Genomic DNA, 23,167 nt, shown 5'->3' with positions numbered 1-23,167 from the left:
TTTTTGGCTTTTAAGCTTATCTTGACAAGAACAAAATTAGCTGATTCGTTATAACGGAATGGATGAATTAGCTTTTCTTCATGCCATTGTAACAAGCGCCATTATTAATATTTAGTATTATTATTAGATCTGTTCATAGTTGAGAGGTTGCGGTAATACTAATGATATATTTATAGATGTTGTTCAGGTTTTGTCCCTCATCTGTTATAATTGTATTTTGTTGTCTGGTGAACGAAATTCTTGTTTCCACTGAGATCTGGCCTGATCCAGTTGATGATGGCCGAGAGAAGTATCCAAAACCAACTACCTGGGCAAACAAACATTACGGGCAATGGTGTCGGAATCGAACTATAAGCAAGTAACAATTCTTCCTTTTTTTTAAAAGAGAATATGAATGCAGGATCCAAGATTCCACTCAAAAAAAATTTTTTTTTAATTCTTTCTTATAAAATAAAATTTAATTGATCGGAGAACTATAACCTTAATTATCGTTAATAGGAACTTATCATCTGCTGTTATAAACAAGGAGTATAAAATTCTTTGAATATTTAAATTAATGAATATGATTTCCAAATTAAATGAGGTTTCCAGATACATTCAAACTTCGGTAAAAAATTCTCCAGAAATCATGCAAATTCCATTCGTCAACTTCATGCGGAAGCGGAAATATGAAACTAAAAAAGAAGCATAAATACAACTTAATTTTAGGTATATTCAATGTCCGATGGGCTCAGCACTTCATTATTATTCCTGTTGCGGTGAGACGGATACCGAATGTTGTTTCCGACTACAGCCTACCGTTGTTGCTTATTTACTTTCTATAGTATTTCTTATTGTTGTTTCTTTAGCATTCTATCTTTTACTGAAATTGAATTTGATTTGTCCAACAGAAAGTGTTATAGATAATGAGGAATAAGATAGTCTTTCCATTGACTTTTAAATATTGAAGTCATTAAATCGGGGTGCATTCTTATTTAATAATTCATCTCATTCAAGTTCATTCCTTTTTTGTTTGATGTTAAAACTTTAAAAAAATTATTGTTCATAACATGATTATATGCGTTAAATAATAGTTATGCATTTAGTTCACTTTCAGCAATGTTTCCTCCGATATTCAAACAGTATCATCCGGTTATGAATATTTAATTACAAATGCAACTCTTTTGTAATATAATATTACGAATACTTAAAATACTCATGTGATTTTATCCAACGTTAAAATGCATTCTGTGGATCAATACTAATTTAGAATGAGACTTTTTGTGATACAAAACATTAGTTGCAAGTATTTTTTTTTTTTTTTTTTTCTTATGAAGCTTCAAATATTTTATGAAATTAGTATATATATTCTTAAATTTTTATGTAATTATACGGCTGCATGAACAAAGGTAGCATTATTTCATGTCATAAATTTAACGGGAAAAATTAGTTGCAAGCAAAACAAATTATAGTAATAATGACATTATCATTGGCTCAATTAATTTTTAAAAATTGTGTGAAAAGAAATAAGTTGTGCGTGTTCAAGAACAAGTCAAAATACTGATTTCATTATTCTAATGAAATAAGTGATGACCGACTAGGTGAAAGTATAAGAGAGCGAATAATGAGTTTATTTTGGAGAGAATAGAAAGACGAGAAGGATAATGAAGTGAATAATACATATTTTCTCCATAAAATATATTAAGCTCTGACGTATGATCAGTTCAACTAAATAAAGTAACAAAATAATATGATAACAATTAAAATTAGTCCTCCGTAATTAAATATCTGTTGAAATGAAATGAATGCATATGGATCGGTAAGGAATTTCAACATTACGGCTGCTTAAATGCTTTTTCCATTTTTTGAATCGATTCTTCAAATGCTTTCCTTTCCAGCTCCTCCTCTCTACGCATTTTGTACTCCGAACATTACTTTCTATCGCATATTCTCATCTATGTCAATATTTGCACTTCCGTCCGGAAATCTCATCGATCTATTATTTCTGAAATATTATTTCTTACCCACGGAATATGCTTTTCATTCTACTTTTTCTTTCCTTAACCTTTACCTATAAATCTTTTTAGCATAGAAGAATTCGTATTTTTACTTTTTGTACTGCAATAAAATCATTTTTCAAAACTTCCGAAATAAAATATCCATCTTTGTAACCTTTGGTAGTTCTGAGCATGTTGAAACTTTTGATTCTGTTGTATTTCTATTTCAAAATAGTTGGGTTGACAAATTCAGCGTAGTCACTAAATATGATTCTGATACTGCTTTTCTTATCACCATTCCATGATATAAACCTGTTCAACCCAAAACTGTCAACTTCTACATGGCCATCTAGTTCACACTACTGATTGGACTAGACTTCTATCTCCAGAAGATTTTGAACTTCCACTTACTTCCATACTTACCTTAGTAGGCTTTTCTCATGTTAATACTTTCAAATGCCAATTACTCACTTCAAATTTTGTCTTTTTAAGCTTCTTTTAACTACATAGTTTGTAAAGTCGATTATTGATCAATGTTAGCATTCTATCACTGTCTCCTCAACAGGTGCACATGTCCTTTCTTCTGCAATGTAAAGATTCACTGGCATATTTTGCATAGTGATATCAAATCATCATTTCAAGACTCGACTTATAAATCAATTTGATGCTAGCACAAAGAAAAACTTTGCAGTTCCATTAAAATAGAAATGAGAAGAATGAGACATTTTGGATATATCAGAACGAATGTCTTTTAAGCATGTTATATAAGATGAATGTCCCACATGCGTCAGTCGCTTAAGCGGAATTGGCATGGTGATATTCCTCATTTTCAGCTCTATCCAATTACATTCTTATCAATCTACCTCTAGAACTATATAAACTGGATATACAGCCACAGATCATTTTAACTGATATCTATGTAAATTTTAAACAATAAAATCAAAAGTCGAAAGTGAAGTGCATTTAGTTCTACAGCAATTGTTACTTGTTATAAATCAACAATTTAAAAAAATTGTACCATACTCCCATCTTCTGCAAAGAACTCAACTATGCCAATTTGTTTTTGTCAGAGGAAAAATTGTTGAGGTGAGACTTTGCTAGCAATATCACTCGAAATTATGAGAAGAATTAAATGAGTAAATGCAACTAATATCAAAATCAATCGTCAATCAAAATGGAAATGATTTTGGAAAAAATAGATGATTCTCGAGACGTTGAGAAATAAATATCTCAAAAATTCTAAGAGCAGCTGATGGCAATAAAATTTCAAAAAAAGAGTTAAATGATTTCTATAATGTGTTTTACGTAGATTAGTGATAAGCAAACATAGTTAGTTATCCTTATAGTACAGTTGAATTGCAATAAATTCACCAGACAACGTGAAGTTGGGATTGAACTGATACAAGAAATCGTATTTCCTACAAACATTTCTATCAGTTTTTATTTTCAAATCATTGCTGATGCATTCTGATGTATCATTTTATGCCATAATCATATTATCACTTACTGTTTTCACATGTTGTCGTCATATCAGTTGCAGTTGTTACTAAAGCAGATAGCAGTTCAGTGTGTCATTTTTTTCCTAAATGTTTTTTATGGTAAGGAAAAGTAATTTTATCAGAGAGGTCATTCCAATCCAATCCATGCAACCCACTTAATGATGAACTTTCTGCATTGAATGCATGACTCAGCTTTTTGTATCAACATGGAAAGATGCAGGCACAATGCTAAACATTCGTTCTTTCCAATCTGCGCTCTTATTTGTATTTGAGTTTATAAAATACATCTGTATGCATATACTTTACTTAACTTATAATTACTTCTTTCCCTTTCTCTCTTTCAAAAATAAGCGAACATTTCATCATAGTTCAGCACTTCACAGATCCATTAGCTGTTTCATACGGGCTGCGTGAAAATGAGGCGTGGTGAGGTATTGTTTGGTAATTTGCATTTAATTACAATGAATTGTTGTGGTTCTGTGTTTAGAAGAGGGTGGACGAATTGCTAGGCTGGATCAACATTTCAAATAATGTAGCTAAGCTAGCCTATCTCAAAGAGAAATTTCAGTGAATAAGCATTCACTATGATTTATCAACAACAGTAATATTGTATGCTTACGTATTTGTTTGTTAATCTTATTCTTATTTTGTACATCGAATGGATGACAATGTTATCAAATTTTAGGCGAAAAGGTTCATATAAGAACTCATTGTTTATTGATTGAGTGTTAGCTTTTTAGCGAATATTCATAGCAACAACAAATTATAATTCAAAATTATAGTGCTAATTTATTCTGTACCATCCGGGGTATCGTCATGAAGTCTGGTGTAATTCTGTTCACTTATCTTGACAAAGAAGAAAAAATCAGTTTTTCAAAAATACATGTTACACATGTTGTATATTCCGTGAATGTGTTCATACAATAATGAACAACATTTTTGCTTTCACAAATTTTAACTAGAAATAATTTCGCATCATATAATTATATATACTTCTTACTAATACAGTACTCATTATCTCGAGACAAATATAGCTATTATTTATTCCTTCACTTCTGAGTTGTTTCCGATACTTCGCTTGAGGTTATCATTATTTGAATATGTTCAACAAACTTAGAATGGACATTGTGATTTTTGAATAGAACACGAACTTTTTATTTATATCAATCTCGAAAATAATATAAAAAATTTCTCAACGACATTTCGAATTATATTCTGCCAGAAAAAATAATGTCAGTGTTTCATTTTTTTATCGGATTTTCATTATAAAAAAAACGAAGAGAAGTGCGGTGACTTTTTAAAAAAAAGAACACAAAACAAAAAAAACGAAGACTTTTTTCAATTTTAGTTTCTAGTAATGATAAATCTGGTTTCTAACTTTCTTGTGCGATAAGTGTTTCCATTTGCCTTTATGATTTTAACTAGTACTGTATGGGAAATGAGGATTTGATAACGATCTGAATTGTTCTAATTGATTTTCAATTTATATGATAAGTTAATTGGGAAAGAAAGTATTCTGAATATTCTGATTCTTTTGAAAAATGTATCTTCGAGTCCTCGAAGACTAGCTGCGACAGTATGGAGAGGCAGTAGATTCAGAATCACCGCCTGGTGATTGAGATGTGAATATTAAGAAATAAGGCTGATTAGTATTCTCTGTTTATCATTCTTCAAGGTCACTAAGAATATGTTTACATGTGGATGTGCACCTTCATCATTATGTTCCCTTTTGATCGCATGCATTAATATGTCTCATTGAAATAGCCCTATCAAAATGATACATTATAACTGCGCGGGATATGTCCTTGGCAAATGATTGCATTCAAGCAAACAATATATCTATATCAATGAAGAAGGATGTACTTTGATGTGATAAATGGGTGAATAGTAAATTTACTACTTCAGAGTGGCTCAAAAGGTTATTAACAGGATTGTTGGACGACATTTTTGTCTTAATTCATTTCATTTCTTTAGATGAAATTTGCAACAGCTAAGTGGAAAAGTTAGGAAGCTGTACTGTTAGTGTTATTTTTACCTCATCTTCAGTCCACAGATTTAAGAATCAACAGTAGTTTTCGGGATAATGGGTCGTCGCTTGATCTTGTTAAAAAAGGTTTCTATATTCATTTTTAATTTTGATTCATTTACAATAAACTCAAAATGCAAAATTGGTCTGCAGTATAGGTATCATTTAAAACCTTATCTGACATTACGCAATAGAATATTTGTCATGATATTAATAAATGCATGCAACAATATCAAGTTGACAGTTCACATTAAGGATAGATGCTGTTTTGGTTGTTGTCTCATTGTTTAAGAACTTCAAGAAAAGAGAGATTTAGAATTCATAGAGTTAAATTTTCTCATATATATTTTAGTCGTACATTCCCTTTCTATTCTCATTCGTTAAAATTAATATTTCATTGAGCGCTTCATTTGTTTTGGAACTTGTAAAATCTAGTGCTTCAGCTTGAACTTATAGAAAAACTCAAGGAAAGGAGAAATGGAAAGAATCAATGTGGGGATGCACGTCGATATACGACGTTCAGATGGTCGAGTTCACAATGCTGTTATCAGTGAAGTCCGTAAGGGAACACAGTCGGTGACTGTCGAATGGTTTGAAAATGCAAGTATTTCTGATTTAAAATACTTTTAAGTATGTTAGTTGATTGCGTTCAGTAGCTTTCTGAGGGATTTCAATCGCTTTCTTAGGATTGGTCGTTATGTCGATAATGTATTACATTCAATTTCTTAGTGCTGTGTTTTGCATTTTTTTTTTGATCATTTATGTCATTTTTTATTTTGACTTATTATTTTTAGTAAGTGGGATATATTTGATAGGTTGGATGAATTTGATGTCTTTGTCTGGCAAATTCATTGTCTTTTTATTTTAGTTTTGCAAAGAAAAAAAAAATTGGGGAAGAGCGTTAGGTAGGCTGGAACTGAATCACTCAAAAGGCACAATTTTATGTACAAAATCCGCTGATTTCTTATATTTGTGTGAATCCGTTGAACAGTTGTGAAATTGCCTTTGTGATTTAAAATAGCATAACGTTCCAGGGAGAAACTAAAGGTAAAGAGATCGATTTAAGAACGCTGTTAGCAATTAATCCTACATTGGCCGCACCACCTCCTTCGACGTCTTCATCGATGAATTTTGCCCCTTCTATTACCAATGATGAAAATCATTCAGGAGCATCAGTAGAACTTCAACAAAGAACTCAGAATAATAATGAAAGTATGGCAGACATATCTTCAGCCTATTTCTTTTTTAGTAGTCATCTGCATAAATTACTCCATTTGTTCGTTTATTTCATTTTATTTTATACTGAACAGCATAACTTATCTGAATTTGCTTCCTCTAATTTAGCGGAAATTAGACGCCACAACCAAAAATTGGTTACCTCACGGGCCAATAATGTTGGTCCACAGTTCGCAGCTACGAATGGAAGTAATGCTGCATCGAATACACAGATGAACGGATACAATCGTGTAAGCCTGCTCCAAGCTCCTAGTAAACTTCCACCGCCAAAGCAACAACGTTATACTCTTGATCCTTCATGTTTCGAAGTTGATTCCTTGACAGGTAAGCAAATGTCGAAGATTTTCAAAAGGAATGCATAACTAATCAGTCAGCTTCTTAAGCTAGTAGTGTTTTGAAATGGTTGTGTCTATTTAAAGTGGGTTTTGAGGATAGAGATGGAGAAGCTTGTACTGTATATTCGTGTCTTTCATTGGCAAAGCTGAAATTTCATTGGTTATCAAACTCCATCTAAACTTTCAGTGACTTTTTTGATTGTAAAAAAGTATCATACAAACTATATATGCAGTTTGTTTAAAAAAGATGCTTACAAGAAAATTCTGGTTGTTTGAATGATTATATGATAAAATTCCTTTAAAATAATATGTGACAAAATTCCTGATGATTTGAAAGAATTCCCGTTTTTAGCAGCGGCGAACGAAACAGTGGATATCAGTGCACTAAAGAGTGGCCAACAACATCAAAATCAAAAATCCTCTACTATGCAGGAAATTGAGCGACTACAAAGAAACAGAGAAGAACGACGTGCTCAGCAGGTTTAATTTTGTCTTTTTAGTCATCAGCGTTTCATGACCGAGAATTTCTAGGTGGAAGAATTAATTTCGTTTTTGCAAAAAAGGACTGAAGAATAGCTTGTCTAATTTTTTACGAAAAAAAAAAAAAAAAAAAAAAAAAAAGGACTAAAGAATAGGTGGATTTTCAAAGAATAAAGCTTTTGATGAATTTTTTGGTTTCTTCAATGAACTTCTGAAAGCACTTTATCACTTGGATAATTACAGCAAGAGGCAAGAAGGCAGAAAGAACAGCTGAAGAGTATTGATCCCGGTAATCCAAATTGGCAGTTTTTGACAATGATTCGTGATTACCAGTCACAAATCGATTTCCGTCCATTGAAAATGTCCGATCAGGTAAAATAGTGTTTTAGAGATTTTGGAAGTATGTAATAAATTAGGAATTCCGGTGAGTTCCATGATAACATACAGCAGTGGTCCAAATCATAAAGCTAAATTTAATTGTGGAATTGATAGAAGTCTATTTCTAGGTCACTGATCACCGAATCTGCGTTTGTGTTCGAAAGAGGCCTCTCAATAGGAAAGAAATCATGAAAAAAGAAATTGAGGTTTATATTTAAACAGGTTTTCATAATATTGTTCCAGTGACAGAACTAATTTTGTATTGAAATGTTTTATGTAATTGTTTGCAGGTGATAACTATTCCAAACAGGGACCATTTGATTGTTCATCAACCTCAAGTAAAAGTGGATTTGACGAAATATTTGGAAAATCAAAAATTTCGATTCGATTATACTTTTGACGAAAATACAAGTAATGAGATGGTTTACAAGTCAGTTTTTAATGTTAATACTATCAAAATTTTATTCTGCAGAAACGGAAGAAATTCAGGAGATGTAGAATGAATTTTCATATATTGGCTAAGATGCGATCGCTTTTAGGTTCACTGCACAGCCGCTCGTGAAAACAATCTTCGAGCAAGGTTTTGCTACTTGCTTTGCTTACGGCCAAACAGGATCTGGTAAAACCCATACCATGGGTGGCGATTTCACAGGTAAAATGCAGGTAAGCAGGAAATTTTCACATTGATCATTATTCAGATGCTCTACTGAACTTTTTTCGTTCCCAGTCTTTCTTATATTCATATTTCGTTCGTTATCATTTTCAAAAATTACCGTTTTTCATAATTTTGTAGTATATAAGCACGTACAGTAGGGTTCCAAGTGTCACTTTCGTAGTAGTGCTTTGAATCATTTCTGTTTGACTATACAGTGGTATACATGAGAACAATGGGAAAAAATTTTTTTGAACAATGATACGAACTCTGTTTTTTAAATTGTTTTTATGTGTAGTTATTATGATACAAATTCCCCGTCAAATTTCAACTACGACACTTGAGAGTTTGATCCCAGTTTGCTCTTATCAAAATTTGCAAAATTTATTTTAACTTTTTCAGGCTTTTTCTTTTTTTTTTCTAACGTAAGATACTGAATGGCAATTATTCAGCCGCTAAGTCATCATTTAAAAGTAAAACCTATAAGTTGTTTTCGTAACTATTCACGAAAGATGTAAAACAAAGGTAACAATATCTCAACCTTTTTTAATTTTTAGGATTGTACTAAAGGTATATACGCCCTTACAGCAAGTGATGTGTTCAAGCTGTTACACAAAGATTATAAAAGATATAGCCTCCAAGTCTGCTGCAGTTTTTTCGAGATATACGGTGGTAAAGTTAGTACTGTGACAATTCAGAATTTTGTTGTTTTTATATATGACATTGTTTAATTAACACTTTTAGAAAACAGCTAAACTCATTTATTCTTTCATTTATTTATTTTTTCAGTTTATTGGCTATTTTCTAACATAGATGTCATTTCAGGTCTTTGATCTTATCGGAAATAAGGCCATGTTACGGGTGTTAGAAGATGGTAAAAAAGAGGTTCAAGTGGTTGGATTGCAAGAAGTGCCGGTTCATGACGAAGATGATGTTGGTATTTTCTATTTTGAGTTTAATGTTTTGAACTCAATTGATCGTATCAGCATTTTATACATATTGGATGCAGCAGCCATGTACAGATCGATGGTTACATTCACTACTTTAAATAAATCTTCATGTTTTCTTGATTTTCTTGTAGAATATATACATGTCAGGCTTTTTCGACATAATGAACGGTTCTTGTTTCAGGTTCTAGAGTTAATAAAGAAGGGGACATTGATGCGGACGGCAGGTACAACTTCTGCTAACGCCAATTCATCTCGATCACATGCTGTGTTTCAAATTATTCTTCGTAAAAGGTAGTTTTTTGATCTTTACTTTTTTCTTTTAATTTCACTAGACTATTCATGTTTTGGAGCCATGGATCATTTAATAGATACCAAAATTTTAATTAATGTTTCTTTACACCTCACATTCCATTGTAACAAGAGAAATTTTTTGCTGTGAAAAAACAGAAAAAGAAAAGAGAGAGCAAAAAAATTGGGAGAAGTAAAAAAAAATTCCTGACAGGGAACAGATATATATATATATACTTCTTTATACACAGCTTTGACCATATTTTTATTTCAGAACGGAGAAAGGATTAGGACGCATATGGGGAAAATTTTCCTTGATTGATTTAGCGGGCAATGAGCGAGGTGTCGATACAATAAATACAGATCGGCAAACTCGTATGGAAGGTTCAGAAATCAATAAATCTCTTCTAGCTCTCAAAGAGTGTATAAGGTGAACAAAAAATCTGAATTTGCTCTTTTATATTAAAAACTTATTCCATCTAAGAAAAAACCTGAGAAAAAAAAACTGAATCTAATTGACTACTAGGGAGATAATGTGACCTATGTAATATGTAAATGAAGGAAGTTGTAGATGAGAAGTGTAGCATAGATGTATTCAACGTGCATTGACGTTTTATCAATTCTTAAGGTGATATGCAGAAGATGAGCTCTGTCATTTTTTACTATTCTGATCTTACTGCATAATTTTCATTTATTTTTAACTGTTCTTTTCTACTGTAGAGCAATGGGTCGGAATTCAGCCCATGTTCCATTTCGAGCTTCCAAATTAACGCTTGTCCTTCGTGATAGTTTCATTGGTTCGAATGCAAGGACGTGTATGGTGAAGCATTTAAAAATTATTTCTTCATTTACGTAGTTTCAAAGTTTTTGTAAACTGTACTTGGTGCTGAAACAGTTTTTGTATATTTCTAACAACCTTATTGTAATTACAGATAGCAATGATTAGCCCCGGCATGTCTTGTTGCGAGCATACTTTGAATACTTTACGATATGCTGACAGGTGTCATTCGTTTCTTTTCTTTTTTTTTTCATTTCATCACTGAACATTCACTTGTTTTTTTTTTTTTTTTTAGAGTAAAAGAATTAGGTGCTGAAGATGGATTGAATTCACCAATGGAGGATGAAGAGCTTATGTTAAGTAATATTGATGAGGATTGTGATATTCTGCAGTCAAGAAATGTATGCGGTTTGATTTAATTAGATTATGACTTTAATTATGATAACATTTTGGTTCACGTCAAAGAACCTTCCGTGCGAGTTTGTCTTTCTATATTTATCTTATCGATATCCCTCACACACTTCACGAAGTCAAAATATAGTCAGTGTTAAGTGCCATTAAGAAATATAAATCGAACTGGTACATTTCTTTTTGACTACCTTTACCTTCCGTTTATCTATATGGCTTCCTCTATCTCTTTATTGAAGTAAAACTTTCCTCGTTAACTTTTAATATCTACCATACATTGCAAAAAAAAAATTTTTCAACGTCTTAGATTTTGTATTTTTAAATTGCTTATGTGAATTATTTTTGAGGAGACTAGAGATGCTAAAACATAATTCATTTTTCGTATTGACCTATGGTTCAAGTCATGTGACGTTGTTTTACGTGGATTTTAGTGATTTTGTTTTAAGAATATTATTTAGAAATAGGAATAGATTCGAGGCTCCTCTCTCGTTATCTAGGTTTTAGGGAGTGAACGATGAAAGATATCGATTGCAGAGAACATTACAAAATATATCCCTAGCGGAAGAGAAGTCCTGTAACGAGTTAACTACACTGTATGAAGTAAGTCAACTTTTTTATATTAAAAACTTGAAATTGATATGTGGTATTTTGTACTGATGACGGAAGAAACTTTGTTTTATTTTTGTTACTGGTATATAATAGCATCACAGTACGATATCTTTTTAAGGATATGGAGAGAACAAAGGCGGAAATGGCATCTTTGTTAAAGCGGCCAAGTAAAGTGGATTATGACATTGATGCTTTTGCTATCGATTTGCAAAATTTTGCTCGTGACCAGCGTGATAGATATATGCGTTTATATGGTTAGTCTTTTTTTTATAGCCTTGCCTTATTTTTGACCTTCTTACCTCGGTAGAAACAGATGGTAGTAATACCATCTGTTTCTAGAGGTAGTACGAAATTTAGTGGAGGATTTAGCACTTAAAACGGTTTATTATCCAGTATTAATTTTAGATAATGCCGAGTGTCTAGTATCAGAACTTGGTAAGGAATCGGAGATTAGTAAAAAGCAAACAAATCATAAGCGGCATTGAATCGATGTGGATTAAGTTTCCACTTCTCTTTTAGTAGTTATTATATTTGTTGGAATTTAACATAAATGTTTGTATTGCGTCAGTGAAATTTATTGTGCTTTGTTGTTCATATAAAAATTTCGTATGTTTCTTATAACATTTAAACTGTGATTATTTGTTTATTACTCTTTGCACCGTTTTGTAGAATTTCTGCTCACTTCATGAATTGTAATTTTTTCTTGCTTACCATTTTTATGCTTTGGATAGCTTCAGCTTGAATTTTTTATAAAGCGCAGGGAAAATATTCCAGCGATTATTGGAGATATTTGTATGAAACTGTCCATGTTTTTTTTTGATCCGAAAAATTATTCCATTCCGCAGAAATTGTAGATTAAGAGATATCATCAATATAATCTAACGAAAATTTATGACATATACCTGCATCATATGTGTTCACTCAGTAGTTTGGTTTGTGTTACTAAAATGAAGATTGCATGTTTGAACTCTTCATGTTAGTATATAAGGGTTTAAGAATGAAGTGTAATCTCTTCCTTAAAGTATCTTGGAATGTAAATGTAATTATGATTATGTAATGAAGGCTTGTAGGACGGGTAAAGTTAGTGATTTTTTCCCATGCTTCCTCGTGACATAATCTCTTGCCTCTATAATTAAGTAATTTACATTTTGCATTCGTAACATAACTTTTTCTTTATTACTGCGAACATGTGCTTCATATGTATTTTATGAGAAAATTTTGTAACCAAGGAGTTCCCAGATATTGGTGATGTTGATGACTGCCACATTTATTGCAAATTACTTTTGTGTATAACAATGCTGATTGCAATGAGAGTATATTTTCATCGAAAAAAAAAAAAAATATCTAGTTTGTCGATAAGATTGATAGGTGTAGAATGTTCCAGGGAAAGAATCTCCAAAAAATTAATTAGTCCTCATTATTTGTCATTAACATTTACTAGTACCTTCTTATTATTTACTGGTACCTTTTTCTGCTTTACATGTGCAATTGAAATGAATCTGAATTTAGCTTTGTTTTAGAACTGACAGCAAATTACGGCTGATTTCCATGAATGCTAGTGGCTACTTTGCAAGTACAAGTTGATACTTTCAGTTATGATTGATAATGCCTTGAAATTACATAAGGAATCGCGTGGATTCGTAAACCATGTAAAGAACACACCGGTTCCTTAGATCCACAACCTGATGTGTTTTTAAGAGGAAAAAAAAGAGACAAATGTAGAAGTCGGGGTTATAAGTTGTGCAAGAGGAGTACATTTTCAATTCGCGTGATTGTAGAATGTTTGTGAAGTTTTGGAGCTGATCATATAAACAGTGTAGGTGCCTTCTATGCTTTTGCAGGATGATGTGCACCTAAAATGAACCATTCGAACCATTCGCTGAAATCATTAGCAGCATCGCTAAATGAAATCCATTCTCAGCAACAGAAGCCAAGTATTTCTGTAACGTTCAAGAATAACAATCTTGCTAGTAAACTGCGTTCGGGTAGGTTCAGCTTCAAATTTCATGCATGTTTATAAAGAACGTGAAAGAGGGAAATTCTAGTCCACATACTACGGCATGAAAGTTTTAGGAAGACACTGCTGTGATTGTCAAGCTAGAATGCATAATTTGATTCGGAACTGCTTGAGCTGTGGACGTATAGTATGTGAACAGGAGGGCAGTGGACCTTGTATGTTCTGCGGTGAACTCGTCTGCACTCGAGAAGAACGGGAAGTAAGTTCTTATAGGCACTTATGTTTGACATTAGTAACTGTACTGCAGTTTGAGGTGTTTTTAACCAATTCATGTTTTATTAGCTTGACTGTTTCGTAGTGAACACTTTTTTTTTTTTTCTGCAACTTTGAATCAGTTTCAACAGTTTCAAAAAAAACGCTATGGTCTAGAATTTACGCCCAGAAAGTTTCAGTAGAGAATATAAGCAAATGCAATATTTACCATATATAATCATGTAGGAGATTGCCGTAAATTATATATGTCGTTTGTTCTAATTCTAAATTAAAGTTGAAAAACAAGTATATTTAAACTTTTTTTCTCATTTCTACTTAAACTAAACTTAGGAAACTACTTGGATTTCATTATCAGAACATCTATATGAACCATTTTAGCTTTTGAATCGGCAACAGTCAAGAAAATCGGTTGAACTTTACTACAGATTAATGGGATGTAGAGACGAAAAAACTGTTGATGGAGGAGTATTTTCTTCGGCATCAGTCGGGAGTGTGTTAGCAGAAGCTGAACAGTACAAAAATAAATTATTGGCTGCGGATTCTAATGCGTAGGATCGTTCGTATATATTAAATTATATTGTTGTAGATAATGTAGATTGTTACGGTAGAGAAACTTTTTTTGGGAGCGCATATTTATTGATAAAAGTGAATTTTATTAGTGAAAAAGAAACTGTTTCAGCTAGGAAATTTTAAATACAGATAAGCAATTTTAGAGAAATGAAGACACGCATTCACGATCTAGAATCGGACTATTATAACATGGAAAATAACATATATTTGACAAAAGCGGTTAGTGTTGTTCCTTATTGGGATTACTAGGACCTTTCAGACTTCGATACCTTCCACCTTTCATGAATTATTGTATTGCGCCTGTTTTGAGTCTAACTGGTGAATTATATCGCGTCTAACTTGACTGTGGTAAATCTCCTGAACAAATATTGTAATTCAAATGTATTTTATTCGATTTATTACCTAATTAAGTAACTTAGTTTGATCTGTTCACATGAGTAAGCTACCAGTGTTTATGAGAAGAAGTGTTTACAGGAACGAGAAGCTATCATGGCTCGTAAAGAAGAATTAAAAGAATTAAGAATACGACAAAGACGGGCTTTCACTGTGGATTTCGATTTAGAAAAAACCAGTGTTTATGAAGTAAGCGTGTTTATGAAGAAATTCCAAAAAATATTTAGGTCGGGTTTTTAAAAGTAGTATTTGTATGCGTTGCAGCCAATGGAATATTCATTTATTCAATTAATCATTGTTTTGCAATGACTTGAAGTTTCTCTGCCAAAGTTTCATTTTACGCTTGGAATGGGATGTTTTAAGAGTTTTAGTAAGACGTCTGAAAATATTAGTTTGATGTCACAGTATTTGTGCTTTTGAGCAAGTTTAATTCCAAATCAATATAACTAGAGATAGACTTTGAGATATCTCTATCAGTCAGAGGATAGCAATTAACAAATCTCCGTAGTGATAAATAAATTTGTTGTTCTTTTTCGTTGTAGTGTTGGTTTACAAAAGGTTATGGGAGCATAGCAAAACTGCATGGTACATTTTCATTCATCTTTAGAAACGATGGTTATTGAGAGTGTAAGCATGCAAGAATTGTTTTTTTTCTATGAAGTAAATTACATAGTGACTTTTGTAGTAGTCTAATTGTTTTCGGATTGCTCCTGTTTGTCGTAAATAGTACTTACTTTATGTGCTTTTGTTAGCTAAATTAATAAGAGCAAAAGACTTATAGTAAAAGAGGTAGCTTGCCGCCTTTTTTGTGTGTATGTCAGTGATTAGACTGGGAGCTCTTAATTTTCTTTACATTATTTTTTTATAGATTATAGGAATAATGAAATTAGAAGTTGTAGTATTTGCAGATAATTCTGTAATGATATAAGTTTGGTTGAAAAAGAATGAATTAGATTATTTGCTTAGAATATTCCATAGTTTATGAACGTCGTTTTCGATATAATCGCAAATCTTTACTGTTATCTTATTTCAACATGTCAGTGGTAAAAATGGAAGATCTGTTTTTTTATGATGAAATTTTTTTAATACCTTTTTACTATTGCATATCATATTTGGATATTAATTTCAGGTCAGGGAAAAATATGAGGACATACATGATCCAGTGATCGAGTCAATTTTGTTATCTTCCAAGAGAAGGCAACAGACTGAAGCATCAAGACCTATGGCGAAGTGGGCTCCGGATGGATTTGTACTGAAGGTACTTGTTTTTTCTTTCTTTTTCACTGGTAGGACATTAAGAGAAAAATCTAATAGGAAAATCTCTTCTTTTCGTCCATCTGAAAATTAATTACAATTATAGAGTAAGCTAGAGTCTATTTTTCGTATAGCAGCAAGTTTTTACGACTGAAATTTGGGAGAAAATGTATATAACAAAAGCAGTTTATATGTGAAATGGGAACTATCTACTAATCTAATCTACTTGTTTAATAATAAGATTTTGTTTTTATTGTCTTACGGAGGGATTTCTAGTGATCTTCAACTAGATATGATTTACTTCCGACACATAATGTACTGGAAAAAATTATGTATCTTTTATAATGCGACATATCAATCTTTGCCTATTTCAGTATAAAAGGCGAAATAAACGAGAAGCCAATCACCAACAGGATAGCGGTAATGAAGGAGATATTGAAGACGGAGCATTTATGATGTTAAATGATGAAATGATATATACGGAAGTGGCAAGAAAAGGTTATTCGATCGGTATCGTTCAGCCTCTTGCAACTCTGCTAGCTTTTGGATTTCGAAGGTTCATTATACTACCTTGTTTGTTGTATTATATATCCCAGAAAGATTTGAGAGCAAATGTGTCGCTGAATTTGATTATGGTTTAATAATATGTGTGTGTGCTGTAAATCTACAACAAATGCGTATGATATTTGGCAGTGGGGTCAGCATTAAACAAGCAGACCGATATATGTATATGGAGAGAGAGGGAGAGAGAAAGAGAGACAGAGGGAAAGACTTTGCAGGCATCTTCCATGGAATGAAGTTGTTGACATTAGAGGGCCAATACTTATTGCTTCGAAAAGTAAAACTGCTTCAAAAAATGAAATTAACAGGGAGATCTCACGTTGGCATTCTTTTTCAAATAGTAAGTAATACATTTAAATAAATTATAAAGCAGAGTAATATCCAAATTGGAAAAAGAGCTCTTATACTGTTAAAGATTTTTACCTTATTAGTTATTTGTACTTAAATTTTTAAACTATGATTTTCATGGTTTCTGAAACTTTTGTGCATATTTTTTTAATTTTTTTATTATTTTGGCTGTATGATAAGTAAAGATTGAATTTCTAGATAGTATGGAAAAATACAATCTTCCATCAGAATTTCCTTCGGGTGCGATTGTAGGTCGCGCATTGCTTACTGATTGTTTATCGATGGAAGAGTATGGAGAGAAGGTATTATTGATTTAAAATAAAAGTGTTGTGTTAACTAAGTAACATTTAGATTAAGCTTTTTGTTATTTAAAATTTGTATTAAATGCCGCGAGATGTCTTCTGTTTTTTGAATTCTTGAGAAAAATAGCGATGTAAGACAGTGTTGGTGCAATATTTGCAATAAACTAATGCTAGTTTCGACTGTAGAGTATTTGAAATTCTATTTACTGACAGAATTTCAGTATCTGACAGACAACAATTTTTGTGCCATCGTTTTTTTTTTGATTGAAAAAGTTTATGCACTATTTTCGTTTAGTAATTCTATTAGAAACCTAATTTTATATTTTATGCTGTGACATAAACCTGTAGTACTGGGCAGTTTTTTATTTAGATTACCTAAGATAGGAAACAGGGCTATCGAGTGATATGTTCTAAGTTGTTAATAACAATGTAAATAAAATCCATATAATTCGAATAAGGATACGTATTTCTCTTTTTGATATTTTGTTTTTCGATTAAAAGTAGATCATATTATATTTCAGTATTCGAACAAGGAATGCATTGATACTGAAGGATCTTACGTTCTTATATTCGATGTCTTTGAACCGTTGCTTATTCCTATTCCTCACATTCCTGTTTCGAATATTTATCAAGTTGATAAGCAGTTGCTGACTGCTATAAAGCAAATTCTCGAACCAATATCTTTTTTTTGAGTGGTTTTTATTAGACTGAAATTATGGTAATGGTTAGCACGTAAACTTAGGATGGTTATCTTTGTTATTTTATATACTGAAGATAATATATAATTATTTTTCATTTATTTTAGTGTAACATTCTGGATTCTGTGTAAATACAGTGAGCAATATTTCTGCCTCAAAGTTCGACTTTTTTACTATTGTTCATTTGCAAAGTTGATTACTTTGATTTGATGACAAAAAGATGGTAGTGAATGATCAACACCAGGAATAGAAAAAATACATAAAAAAAGAGCAGTGATATTCAATTGAACTAATTATTATGTGATCTTCCTTAAGTTTTTAATATAGATTGGTATCTCATATACTCTGTAATTTTAAAGCTCTTACATCGATACATCGATGTATTGCAAAATATACAGTGATTTTTATTTACTGTGGTTAACATAATCAAAACCAGATTAGTTAATACAGCTTGGAATTGATTTGTTGCTTTTCCTAATATAATTAGCTGTAACTAAAACGTGAAGAGTTCCTATACTTATTGGCAAGTGATTTGAACACAGTTTTTTGAGTAAGAGATTTTGAACTCGTAGACCGCGCTTTTTTCTAATTTATTTTACGTTGATATATGATTTTGGTGATCTCAAATGAACTCTCTCACTTTTTTTCTTGCCTCAAAATTTCCTGTTGGACAGCAGAGATTTTCTTTGATGCGTCTTTTTTTTACAAAACTTGCACTTTATAAGCTTGACAGTTTTTGGAATTTTTCCTTCTGAGGACCATTTATTGATTCTCTGTATTTCCGGTTTACATAACCTATAACTAAAATGTTCTCTTTTTTCAAAAATAAAATATGCAGTCGAATTCCATATTTTCATTTTATTATTCATTACTGACCAAACTAATTTGTTTTCCGATATGAAGCTACAATCTTTGAATGCTTTCCGAAGTTATGACCATGGTATGAGGAGAAAGTAGGGGAAAAGGGTGCAGGATTTTGCATTCACCAGTTTCTCTATTTAAGTCCGAAATGGATAAGAAGAAATTAGCCAGCTGTGATTAAATGTGTTGTAACATGTCTCTAGAAGTTATTCTTCTTATCGTACTCAAGTCTGATCTGATCTTCGTTACCATAAGTAAAATGAAGTGGTCTTGTCTCTGTTATCATTGCTGGATCTGGATTCTGTATTGGACCTCGAAGTTGTGATTTGATGAGGAAATTCAAGGAATGAGATTCAGAGAAAACCAATTATTTTTTTCTGCTACATCTACTATACAGTTGCAAATTATGAGGAGGGTATTGCAGTGATTTTCTCCGCACGGTTTCTGTTCAATTTATGAAGTGAAGCTTGTAGCGACATACCAAAGCTGTATAGATTTAGGAATATATTAATTCTGATAACACAGATCTGGTCTATCAGTTTCTTTTTGGATGCTTATATTGTCTCACTATGTTCTCTCGGAACACTCTTTACGAAAGACAGAGAACAAAAGATAGTTCCTTAAGGTCTTTGCTTCACGTTTAGTGTATTTCTAGAGGAAATTTGAAGTAACAGGTACTTCTAATAAAACATTTCTAAAAGGGAAAAGATCGAGTGTTATTAGTAGCCTGTAATGTGAACAAACGCTTGATGCGATCTTGTTAAATTCTAAAAAGTTAAGAGATAAAGGTTAATTTTAGAGTGCCGTGGTGAAAAGAAAGGAAATGCCTACTTGGAGCCAACATCTCGGGCTTGATGACGCTGAGGTAGGAAATGATGTACCACTAATTTGCTGGGATGACATGTATGTGTTCAGTATAAATCTTCATGTGGTGGGAAATTGAGTGAAATCAAAACAGGACTCAGAAGTTCACATGAAATGTTCGTATTTGATTTATTGACGAACTGTTGAGGATTGTAATTTGTCACAAGGCATGATGGTTATGTATCAAAAATATTGGAGTTCACCAACTTCTCTCAATCTTACCACATATATCTGCCACTTTTGCGATGGTGTTGGGTCGAAACTATAGTAGGATCTGTTGAAAATTGAATGGAGAATAAAAGAAACTCCATAAAGTAATATGTATTCGAATGTGATGAACGATACAGATAGTTTGGTTATCGGGCTTATTTTTTTTTTTATAATTGTCATCTTACTTAATCTCATTTGATTATTAGAGAAAAACTGTACGGGGAAGCTGTTCAAAATTTTTTTTTTTTTTTGTCTAACTAATTCAATTACGTTTATAGGCGGAGAAGGTTGAAAAACGTGGGCGGTATATTGCTGTAAGAACATTGGTTGCTGCTGCAGTTTATCCATTAACACATGTAAAAATTCTATTTCAACTTGGTTATGAACCATTTCCCTTAGCATCTGGAAAATTCTTATGGTTCTTCCGTGAAGCATATTTTCTTCCAAATGGTTTCACATATGGTATGCACTTTTGTTTTTTTCATATTGCTGCTTATATTTTGTTTGTGTTTCGGAAAATTTCAATGGATATTTTTGTAGAAAATTAGCTGTCTTTTGCTTACTTCCTTTTCATATTTCTATCACTTTATTTAATACTTTATATTTTTTATAGTTAATACTTGAGTCATTACAACACATATTAGATGTAGTTGTTGATTATTTAATTACTGTTTAATTTTAGCCAAAAAAATATACAACCGCTTTGGACTATGCAAACTTTATACTGGGATCGATGCTTCCATAGTTTCTCAGTTTACTTCCGGGTTGATTGATCTTGCAACAAATGTTGTTGGTTTTTATTTTATCATAATAAGTTTTTAGAGTCTTTTTAAAGGAACAAGTCATATGTTAGCAACTTTATGTAGGGAGTAAGTAGTGAAAAAGTTTGTAAAGGTTTTTATAAAAAAGTTTTTATAAGCTTTTAGTGTTGCTGGAAAATAAAGTGTTTTAATGTACATTTAAAGTTGCATAGATGACATCTTCGTAACATAACCAAAATCTGGTTTCAACAATTATTACTGTTTGTTATTAAATTTATTGGAAAGTTTTCTGAAGTCCATATAAGAAATTGTACATTGTTGTCGAATATACTAATTAGTGAGAAGACTTCGTATCCATCAATATATTAGTTTTATCTAATTGAAAGTTAAAGTAGTTCATCACTTATTTTTAGTATAAACAGTTTCGTGCAATTGTGTTGGTGGATGCAACTTTCATTTTTGCAGTACATGGATCGCCATTATTCCGAAATTGGTGGAAAACCAATTAATCTAGACAAAGAAGAATCAGAAATGAGTGATACGGAAAGTATGCGTCGTGTCCTTCGTTTCGCTATACGAGAAAGTATTTCTCGTACTGCTGCTATTATTGTTTCACGTCCATTCACCGGTATCTACTTGCTTAGATATCTAAGAAGTTTAGTTTATGATCTTAATGAAAACGTATGCAAAAATTTCAGTAGTTATGATCAGGCAGATTGCACAAATTGTGGGCGATGAGCTCAAATATCACAACGTATTATCCTCTTTGCGATTAGTTGGCATTGAAGAGGGTCCGAAAGGATTATTTTCGTTAGTTTTTAATATTTTTTGGTTTGAGTAAAAATACTTGGGCTGTATGTTTCAAAATGTTGTTTTGATAAAATATGAATAATTTCTTAATTAAGTTTGTGTTTACACCATTAATGTAATTTTTGTAATTTCTGTAATATTGTAATTCAGGGTATGTATATCATTTCAGAGGTTTGATCCCGCAATTGATTGTAGAGTATCTGTCAATATGGGGTATACAGTTTGTACATTTTGGTATTGAACGTATGACATTGCGTGCTCAGCAAGATGCCATTGTATGTTGATGTTACTGAAGGTGTTATATTCGAGTTTTAATAGCTCCTGGTGTTTTGTTAAAGATGGACTTTTGATTTCGTTTTGAATTTCCCCAGTCTTGGTAGAAAATATTGTTTTAATTATTTATTTTAATTATTAATAAGGCCAACTTCAGGATACTCTTATTTGCCATTCTAACAATTATACCATTAAAAGTTATCGTTACAGCGTTCTAATAATAAGGAAGAAGAGAATTTTGTTGTTTCTACACGCAAAATGCTATATTTGATTGCACCAGTATTTGTGAACAGCTTTACATATCCATTCCAAGTGGTATCAACAGTAATGGCAGTTGCTGGTTCCGGGTAAAAAAGTTTTTTGAAAATTTTACATTTCAGTTAAGGTAAAATAAGATTGGGATGTTCGATCGCAGCTCGTTTCTTCGCAATTTCTGTATCTAGATTATAGCATAAATTAGTATGCACCGTTTAACAGCGCTCTGGTTATTGTACTATTGATCTACATCTTTATTAGTCTTCATTAGTCTATGAAATGAAATATCGCTTTGATTTGTTGAAGCTTATTGGTTTATCATTAAATTTTTGATGAATTTTTTATTCACTATAGACTCGTGGTTTCGATGTTGCCATATAGTCCACCCTTTGCGTTATGGCAGGATGCTTATGATTATCTCTTGCCAGTTAACGGATTAAAACGAGGTTCGAGAATGTTCTGGCGGGAACACTCTGGAGCTGTTACTGTAGGCTCTAATAAAGAGCTTTATGCTGCCAATAAATATTTCATGTATGTTATTATTTTTTGTTCATGACCCCACGAGAAATCTCCTTTTAATGACTCTTGTTAAAACTATTTGGATTTATGTCTTTACTGTTGATGTTTTAGCTCAGTAGTTACAACTGGAAGAGAAATATTGACATAGGACTTTAGTGGGGGAGTGCTGGACTTCCATAACTTGAATGATGAGTTTGTGGATGACTTGTTAAGAAGGAATAATACGTTAGAAAGGATGCAATATTTGTAAGTAGTGACCAGTTAATATTATTTTCAGATGATGAAAAAGATCGATGGATGCTACCATTTTCAAGAATTTGTGTGACTTTTTTCTTTATATTGCAGTGTTTATTTATTAGGTATATTGTCAATAAATAATGCTAGCTCGTTTGTGAAATTGTAGAAAATTTAAAATGTTGCTGATGACATATGTTTGCTAAGGAAAAACTCACACCTTCACTACTTTGTTATAGTTCGATTTCTTTTTTAAATAATATAGATGAGTGCATCACATATGTTTTGATTATCAGTCGATAGTGAATCGTTTTTATAAAAGATAAATTTTAACAGGATAGAATTGTTTTCACTGAAAAAGCAAAGAGAATAGTTTCCAAAAAGAAATCAAAATACGGTTGATTTTCTT

General features: G+C 31.9%; 4 protein-coding genes across 4 annotated transcripts; all 4 read left to right on the top strand.

Annotated features, from left to right (window-relative positions):
- Positions 1–176: 176 nt before the first annotated feature.
- Bm2084 (Uncharacterized protein) lies at positions 177–1,138 on the top strand (the record flags this gene model as incomplete). The annotated part of the gene is made up of 3 exons (XM_001900012.2): positions 177–358; positions 709–823; positions 1,097–1,138. The coding sequence occupies 3 exons, from the start codon at positions 177–179 to the stop codon at positions 1,136–1,138; spliced, it is 339 nt and encodes a 112-aa protein (XP_001900047.1).
- Positions 1,139–5,978: 4,840 nt separating this feature from the next.
- Positions 5,979–12,100, top strand: Bma-klp-7 (Uncharacterized protein; the record flags this gene model as incomplete). Its single annotated transcript, XM_043078697.1, has 18 exons — positions 5,979–6,083; positions 6,536–6,713; positions 6,846–7,061; positions 7,425–7,552; positions 7,796–7,924; positions 8,059–8,136; positions 8,221–8,360; positions 8,470–8,593; positions 9,140–9,259; positions 9,408–9,515; positions 9,714–9,823; positions 10,095–10,250; positions 10,541–10,640; positions 10,753–10,820; positions 10,894–10,999; positions 11,511–11,606; positions 11,734–11,869; positions 12,021–12,100. The coding sequence occupies 18 exons, from the start codon at positions 5,979–5,981 to the stop codon at positions 12,098–12,100; spliced, it is 2,178 nt and encodes a 725-aa protein (XP_042934631.1).
- A 1,373-nt stretch (positions 12,101–13,473) lies between these two features.
- Bma-trip-4 (Uncharacterized protein) lies at positions 13,474–17,965 on the top strand (the record flags this gene model as incomplete). The annotated part of the gene is made up of 10 exons (XM_001900009.2): positions 13,474–13,600; positions 13,689–13,831; positions 14,224–14,393; positions 14,559–14,634; positions 14,890–14,997; positions 15,938–16,066; positions 16,437–16,618; positions 16,842–16,963; positions 17,170–17,273; positions 17,795–17,965. 10 exons carry the CDS (start codon positions 13,474–13,476, stop codon positions 17,963–17,965), a joined length of 1,332 nt encoding a protein of 443 aa, XP_001900044.2.
- Positions 17,966–19,655: 1,690 nt separating this feature from the next.
- Bm4061 (Uncharacterized protein) lies at positions 19,656–22,805 on the top strand (the record flags this gene model as incomplete). The annotated part of the gene is made up of 9 exons (XM_001900008.2): positions 19,656–19,697; positions 20,185–20,368; positions 20,589–20,695; positions 21,133–21,295; positions 21,366–21,477; positions 21,647–21,752; positions 21,961–22,097; positions 22,360–22,536; positions 22,802–22,805. 9 exons carry the CDS (start codon positions 19,656–19,658, stop codon positions 22,803–22,805), a joined length of 1,032 nt encoding a protein of 343 aa, XP_001900043.2.
- Between the last annotated feature and the right edge of the window lie 362 nt (positions 22,806–23,167).

This window comes from Brugia malayi, assembly GCF_000002995.4.
Source record: "Brugia malayi strain FR3 genome assembly, contig: Bm_v4_Chr2_contig_001, whole genome shotgun sequence".
NCBI classification, from domain to species: domain Eukaryota; kingdom Metazoa; phylum Nematoda; class Chromadorea; order Rhabditida; family Onchocercidae; genus Brugia; species Brugia malayi.
The sequence above is the reverse complement of the archived record's forward strand: the minus strand, read 5'-3'. Positions and strand labels throughout refer to the sequence as shown.